The 8,540-nt window shown below is 44.4% G+C and overlaps 1 protein-coding gene across 1 annotated transcript in view; it reads right to left on the reverse strand.

Annotated features, from left to right (window-relative positions):
- LOC108570960 (insulin-like peptide receptor) overlaps positions 1-7,893 on the reverse strand; it is a 101,447-nt gene extending 93,554 nt beyond the window's left edge. Inside the window, 2 exon segments of the mRNA XM_017932898.1 lie at positions 6,885-7,627; positions 7,812-7,893. Coding sequence (XP_017788387.1) covers positions 6,885-7,521 — 637 coding nt within the window. The 5' untranslated portion in view covers positions 7,522-7,627; positions 7,812-7,893.
- Between the last annotated feature and the right edge of the window lie 647 nt (positions 7,894-8,540).

Here is an 8,540-nt window from a genome sequence, read left to right on the forward strand (position 1 = left end):
TACCGCGTCAAATTTAAAATTTTCATCTATTAAGGATGACGAATATCAAGCGTTATTATATTCTTAAATTTCACTAATACTTGGTATTTCTTTATTCTTTCTATTACACGTTTTTTTACAAATGCAACTATACTCTTTTTCTTACATTATAATAATCACGAGTTCGGTAAATTATCAGTTTTTCTATAAAAACAACGATTTTACAGCACATTCCTATGCATTTTCACTTCCCGTATTAGGTGTAAATAATCAGCGCAATGGCCGCGTCGATAAGGTGTTAATAGCTATTCCGACACAAGGAGAAACTCGAAATATTCCAGACGGTAATTAACATTTGCAGATGTTCTACTTGTAAATGAAACACCGTTAGTCGTAAATCTTCGGCTCTTTCATTCAAGAAAAACTCGAAGACGGAATACAGTATACGGTCCTAAGTGCGGCAACATCAGTCGGTGTTGCAGTTTTAAAATTTAATTTACGATCTGACTATGTCGAGGCTTCCTCTCGATGCTCACCGGTGTTAATTATCAGAGCACTGTATGTACGTTCTAACAAGGTGTAACTACTCGTAGCGTGACGTTTAACGGATTGAAGAAATCCGATTCGGTAGACAAAGGAAGGATATATGGTATTAGAGGCTTTTGTTTTCGCGAACGGTGATACGGTCCCGCGACAAGGGAGAGGATAGGGTGTCCAGATAAGGCCGGCGGAGAGTTCGTAGCACTGGCGTGTGTGCACGCGTGGAAATCAAGGCGAATGCGTGGCCACGTGTCACGTGTGCTCCGCTCCACTCGAGAGAGAAAGAAGGAAAGAGAAAGGAGAGAGGAGATAGAAGATAGAAAAAAGGAATGGGAGAGAGTGAAGGAGAGATAGGTAGAGATAGAGAGAGAATGATAGAGAAAGAATAAGAGAGAGAGAGAGAGAGAGAGAGAGAGAGAATGACAGAGACAGAATGACAGAGAGAGAATAATAGGGAGAGATACAGAGAGAGAATGAGAGAATGGTAGAGAGAGATACAGGGTGAGAATAATAGAGTGAAATTCAGAGAGCGAATGATAGAGAGAGAGAGAGAATGATAGAAAGAGATACAGAGAGAGAGAGGCAAGAAATGCAAATTCGAGCATCGAACGCTAAGGAAAAAAGAAATCCTCTCCATCTGGTTATTTCGTTTACCTGCTGGCGGGACGATAACGAGGGATGGAAATGGTCTGGCGATTAATGGAAAGACGAGAAACGAATCGGAACACGGCGAGACCGATCGAATCCTCGGATCCAGCTATGAAAACGAGGATACAGAGGGGGGAAAAGGAGGTAAAAAGGAACGTAAAAGAAGAAGAAGAAGAAGAGAAAAAGATGTTCCGTCGGTGTTTCCAAGTTCATTTGGCTTTCTGCCGCGCGCACCCTGCACACCCGCCAAGAACGTAATTATCGGGAAGAGGGTTCTTCGCGTGCACCGGAATTATGTTTGGTAGCGGGCCTCTGGGAGCGAGGCCACAGAATGTAGACAAAGTAATCGAAATTTGCATACCGGTCCCGACGTTAAGTACCTTCGAAACAACTATGCGCCGGCTTTAACCAGGCCGCGCTGATTGGGCCGTGCCCACGAAGGGAGCCCACCATCCGCAATTATTTCCTGCCACCACACGTTCTGATAACTTACTCCTTTCTAACCAACAAATTCCTCTCTCTCTCTCTCTCTCTCTCTCTCTCTCTCTACTTATTCTTATCTCTGTTTTCTTGGCTTACGTTCTATCCCGTTTAGTCGAGCTTCGATACGAGTGCGGCTTCGAGGACCAAACGCGCTAATCTGTAGCCACGATTAGGGTAATTGTTTTACTAATCGCCGAATCTCGAGGTCTGAAGACCACTTGTGACAGGACCAAACGAAGAGAGGCTCTCCGATCGTAAAAAGTACCATTTTCGGGTATTCGGGATTCTTAACACCAACCGTACTGGCATTTTATGTATGCGCGGTGAAATGACAGGTTATGAAACGAAGATGATATTTTTCTGAAAGAAATGCAGGTGATTGGCAATTTAACACTTTGACTACGAAACTGACATCTTATTTTATTTTTTTATATTGATGGTTCTGTGCGAGAGTGCGCCGCAGTCAAAGGGCTAATATAGGAAACAACGCAGAAAATAGCCTCAGGATAATAATAAAAAAAAATTACATATCAAATTTTGAAACCGGAAATTTGACCAGCTGTGGTATGGATAGTGTTAATAACAAATTCTATCCACTGGGACAATACATACGAAACTTTGAATTTAGCATTCTTTGGAAATCTTGTATGGTTTTGCAAATATTCGCGATAATACGAAAGCTCAGAATTTCTTCAGGAGGGTGTTTTCACCCCCAGCACCGTTTCATTGCCGAAATAAAAAGTAGTTTCGTTGTTAGCGTCACTTAAACTACATTTCTACAGTTTCGTCAAATTATCTGGAATTTTCGGGTGGTCGAACTTGTGTTATTACCGAATAATTTCGTAATAGCCGCCGTGTCTCGAGTATTACCGCGAACGAGCGGGTAAGCGGAAGCTACAACCCCGTGAGATTCATAAAAGAATCGTGGTGTGTATCGGTAGAGGAAAGAATTGGAGTGTTTGGCCGAATATGGCAGACAAATTGAAAAAACGTCGAAAAGCGTCACGAGGCAGTTTCCTTTTCACTTGCTCCCTTTATCCGCTAATTCGAGGAGACGGAGAGAAGAACGGGGGCGTCGGGTTAAATATTTCCAGCCCATTTACTCCCCCGACACTCTCGGTTCGCTCTCGCTGCCCGAACAACGTCTGAGCTGCTTTTGTGGAAACGAGCTCTCTGATCAAATTCTGAACGATCGATTCCCGTACGATATTGTAGGAATGTCAGGTTTGGAGACATGTACCTATTCGATAAATTTATAATAATTACAAATATATCGGAGCTCGATAATAGTGGCTACAATGTCTCTGAACCATAACTCATTGTATATATAATACAACATAAATGAAAAGACACTCAACGAACGTGTCACTCGTCGGCGGACCGATACCGATAGCTCTTCTCCGAAAGCGGAGGGGCACTTGAGATCCGTTCCGAGGGCAGCCAAAATCCCGACCGACGACGCGAAGGGCAGTCAACCGCCAAAAGTCGCACGAGCGACACCGAATAGCGTCACGAGACATTTCGTCTCGCTTTCTCAATAAAAGATTTCAAGCGCGACCACGCGTACGTTTATTCCCCCGTCGCCCACAACTCCATCACTGCCACAATATTACAAGCAGTAATTGAAGAAAAAAAAAATATATTTGAAAATATAAGGAAACGCAGATATTAATACGAAAATAATCCGTGTTATCCCCGAAGGTTCGTCGTCCCTTTTGTTCAAGCTGCTCGAGGGGCAGCACGATTTTCCCTCTACGAGGAGCCAAAGTAGCGCGACCACCCCGTGCACAAAAGTAATTTATGCTGATTAAAGCTCCAGCACGGATGCACGGCGGGAGGAAAAGGGCCGCTTCTAAAATCTCGCGGAAAAGGGAGAGCAGGGTTTCATTTTCGAGATACACCGCGCGCCAGTTATGATATACACAAGCTTAACATCGCTACGCTTCCCTCTTCCGTGCTTTTCCCTCTATTTTTCCTCGATCGCCAGCTCGACCGTTTTAATTATGCACCCATGGCTTTCCCTCTTCCCCTATCGCGGAAACGCGTTACTCCACGGAAGATTCGCCGAATACAGACACGTCTAATGACTCCAATCGCTGCCCGTGTTCGCTGATTATTTCCCAAATGAACGATCTTCCTCGAGTAATTTATCCAACATATGTGTGTCGATGATTTAACCCTTGTGTTAATACCTTTTCGCACGTTTTCTCACTTGAAATGTTCGATCTTGCCGGTAGAAGATTTGAATATCCGGCCAGATTTTTCTTATCAGAAAACGACGATAAAGTAGACGACAATTGTGGTTACTACGTAAGGGTTAATTTTTCGACACTATCCCGCGAGAGACTCAGACAGAGCGTGAAATATCTAAGTACCCGACTAGAAATTTCAGTTAGGAAGATAGGCCCGCATGCGGTATGTAACGCGGAATATTCACGACCGCCTTAGTTGGGAAATCCGCGTTAGGGCCGCATTAGGCTTTCTCAATGAGGTCAACCGCATTAGGCCCATATTAGAATAGCTTTATTAGGCTGTCGTTGAGAGATATTAATGAAATCTCATGAGAAATACCTCATCAAGACACTATATGGATTAAATTGTAAAAGCTCTCTTATGGCGACCTAATCTCTACACGCAAGCGTTCCTACACATAAGTTTGAGAGCCCCACTCCACCTAATTTAGGTGTGCGCTCGGCCACCCCCATTTGGGCCACGTATGGCAACTGTTAGGTATGCCCAACCTAAGCGTGCGCTCGGCCACCCCATTTGGGCCACGTATGACAACTGTTGGGAATGCCCAACATAGGCGTGCGCTCGGTCACCCCCATGTGGGCCACGTATAGCAACTTTTAGGAATGCCCAACTTAGGCGTGCGCTCGGCCACCCCCATTTGGGCCACGTATGGCAACTGTTGGGAATGCCCAACTTATGCATGCATCGTTCCTTCCGAATTAGGACCTAATGCGGTAACGATTAGGCTTGCAGCATTTAGGTATGCCTAATCGTTTCCGCGTTAGGCCCACATTCGTCTTTAGGCATGCCTAATTCTAGTCGGGTATGTAACCCTTCGACAGTTTATCCCGTGAGAAATTCAGGCAGAGCGTGAAATATCCAAGTATTTAACTCAAGAGAGACTCTCAGAAGGAAAGATAGAAAGGGACGAGATATTATTGACACAACTACGACGCAGGGTTGTGTATTCCTTCTTTTCAGGTATTGTTTAAAATAAAAAGCTACTATAGTCACAGAAACGATGGATATTAACCAGCCGCGTCATTACCAAGTGGCAGTACCATACAAAGTCAAATCACGCGTTTTTTATTTGAAGAAATTAACACCGGAATTACACCGTTTTCCCCTATGCCGTGTTTTAAAAATGATCACTCACAGCGTAACTATTAAAACGATACGCGTAAAGTCTACATTTTTCACCGTAATTCGTAATTTAATTAGTCTGTCGAAGTGTTGCCTCAAGAGGAAGTGTTAACTTAGGAAGAAAGTTAGAAAGGGACGAGAATGATCTTTTAAAAATGATCACTCGCGGCATAACTATTAAAAAGATACGCGTAAAATCTAAATTCTTTTTCACCTTAATTCCAAATAAAACGCGAAGCTGACTCGCAAATTTCGGAAGCTTTCTCAAATGGAACACGGCGGACATGATCGATACAGCCCGTGTATGGCTGACCCAGAAGATCAACGAACCCGATATCCGGACGTGCGATTTGTTCAGCAATTAATTAATATATGTGCGTTCGTGCGTATATATTGTTGGAGGTAGAAGGGAATATTTTCGAGCGGACCAAAAAGCTCACAAATACGCCCGTGCTAGGCGTTGTAACATTTTGTACGGGCGTATCGCGGTATATTCGCCCTTTCCTTCGAATCGAAAATTGGGGGTAAAAGAAGCGATCGCAAGCATTATTAAGAATGTTGGATAAAAGCTCTCTACTGGATCAACTATAGGATGCAAATATTTACTGGATTTCGTAGGTGGACGCTCGAGACAAATGTAGAATAATCAGAGCGTCTTTAATTAATATTAGCTCTACCGGAAAGTTCTGTCCGATCGTGTCATCTCGAGTCATCATCTCCAAAAATGAGAGTCGTTCTACAGAAATGAAATTCAGAAATTACCGTCACGCTGGGAAGAGGTCATTGGTAACGACGGAAGTTATATTAATTACATGAAAATGCATTATTTTCTTTTAATTCAAAAACGGACAGAACTTTCCGGTAGACCTAACACATTTATCTATGTACCTTGGTATACTGTTACATGAATCGTCGGTCCATAATTTGGAAGCTACGGTAGACCGGTGAAATGAGACAGGGTTTTGTTAAAATACAAGAGAAGAGAGTCGGATAGGTTTGGTATGCTGTGTGTTTCAACATGCTCGATTTTTGCCGATATTTTTTTCCACAATTCTGTTCCACGTTTATTCCGGCGGTGTTTCGTTCATCGAAATTGCCGGCGATACTTGGCGCGGGCGTGTGTAATGTTATCAAGCGTACGGTAAAACTGTGCCGTGTGTAATTAATGCGCACAGCGTGTACACCGATTACCAGTTACGTTTGTTATCCCCCGTTCATTATTGCCCCTCTGAAATCAGAGTTCGATTGTTCCGCGCTATTTTATCCTCTTGCTCTTTATTGACTTATCGAATCACCGAATTGTCGGATACGAATATTGCGCGCGATATTTGTTGTGAAAAATATCGCTGCGGGCAACCGGGGGAAAAATCAGGAATCGGGAAGTTTGATTGTTAGTAAGATAATTTTGATTGTTGGAATTCGCAGATGAGATGCGTATAGACGCTTTGATCTGGGGTTTATTGCACCCCTTGCTGGCTTGAGGACTCGAAGCAAGGAAAACACGCATGTGTCTTTTCAGTAGTTAACTCTTTGCACTCTAGTGGCGACTGAGAAGCGAAATTGGTGTCTACCATTTGGTAAACAATTGATTTCTATGGGCTTCTAATAAACGTCTATATATCAATTTTTAAAAATAAAATAAAATACGCTAAATACAGAAATGAATCTGATTTGCAATTTGCCTATAGCAAAAAGATCTTCCAGTGCAAAGGGTTAACCTCACGATCAAATTTATCACTCAGCAATAAACAACCTATTAAAACCACGGGTTGCTTTTTCCAAATACGTGAACTCCAACGTTCTAAACATCAGCAAAAAGAGAAAAAAAGAGAAGAATAATCGTAGAAAACTCGACTCACCTCTGTCTTCGTTGGAGGAACCTTTCGACCCTCCCTTCTGCATGTCCGCGAGAGCGGGGAACGCGAGTACCAATAGGAACAAAATCGTCCAGGCGAGTGTCTGCATCTGCCTGGTCTCCAGCCTCCACCGCACCACGCTCGAAGCGTAGCTGCTCAAAGAGGAGGCGGCTCGTTCAAACCTGTCGCTCTCCTTCATCCTGGAGAGTGTCATGCCGTGGTCACCGCGCCGCACCACCTCCTGTACAACACCGTGTCCTCTTCCAGTTTGCACGAACCTTTCCACCGTGCTTCTCTCCTTCGTCGACGCCCGATAGTCCCAGCTTCCTCCTCGAAGACGCTCGCACAGGTCGCAGAGGGTGGTGCTGCTGCTTTGGTTCGAGCGTAACGACGAGGAAAGAGAACGAAACGGTCCCTCGTACTCTGCCGCGCTGCTCCTCGTTGACGGACAATGGCAGTGACAGGTGACTGGACCTACGTCGGCGCTAATGTCAGTCGGACAGCGGTTCGTGTCGGCTTCGAAGATCCTGTTGCTGCTGCTGCTCGATGAACACAAGTTTACAGGGTGGCTAGTGGTCGACGGACGAGAAGTCGCGTTGTTACCAGCTAGCCTGCGTGTACACCACGTTGATGACTCCATTATCGAGGTCTTTCGTGGGTGGAAACTCGACGAGATTTGTCGGAGAACCAATCACCTTTACGCTCTCTTCGGTACTCGAGGTTCTTCGTGACAATGGCGCTTCGAACTGCAAAAAATCGTTCGTGTTCTTATTTTCTGTTCGAGGAGATAGTTAGAGTAGAGAAGGTATACCGTGTCGTTAATCTTCCTCGATTTCGGCCTCCCGACGAGCTGTTACCCTCGTCGGAGTACGTTCCCGCGAATTCGAGGAAGATCGACGAGACTCGGTTGGAGATTTCGTTGATCGTTACCAGAAGAGACATCTCTCTTCTTCGATTTTCATGGAGTTTCAGTCTGTTCCGAGGACGAGCCAAATATCAGCCTCTTATAATGGTGAACTGTTGTCGATGGAAGTGACGCCTCTGCAAGCTGATCGACGCCATTGATTCTGAAGTTGAATACGAGCTGCGATCTAGCCGGTGATACCTGTCGCAGAGAACTCCGCCGTATTCTCTCTACTCTACTGTACAAAGGTGTACCTTTGTTAGATTTTAGTATGTTTCTCCTTTTCTTTAGGTTCTTCTCGATTGATAACCTAGAATCAGAAAGTTATACACACGTGAACGAACGTTTGTACGATTGTACGGATCGAGGTAAATACATTTGCCGGATCGTTGACATTTTTCTGACTTTTTGCTACGTAATACGGGAGAGATTGAATAAGCAGAGCACGGTGGACGGTGGATATTTAACCGGGAATCCAATGTACTTGGCGGACAAAGTAAATACAAGGAAATACATATTCGTATGAATTTCATGGAGCGAAACGTCAATGTTTAACCCGAGGGCTACGAGCGATTTAATCGAGCCCAGCTACCACGCATACTTTCCCCGTGGTTCGATAAAGCACTATCCGTGTTTCGAGCTCTCTCCCATCCGCGTTACATCGAGCATTTCATCAGTATATAATTACCATCCTTGATAACGCGATCGATCGCCTCGCGAGCGAAAAAATGGAAAAAGGGAGAAAACACACTGCC

The sequence above is a fragment of the Habropoda laboriosa genome, unplaced genomic scaffold (genome assembly GCF_001263275.1).
Source record: "Habropoda laboriosa isolate 0110345459 unplaced genomic scaffold, ASM126327v1 scaffold88, whole genome shotgun sequence".
Lineage (NCBI taxonomy): Eukaryota > Metazoa > Arthropoda > Insecta > Hymenoptera > Apidae > Habropoda > Habropoda laboriosa.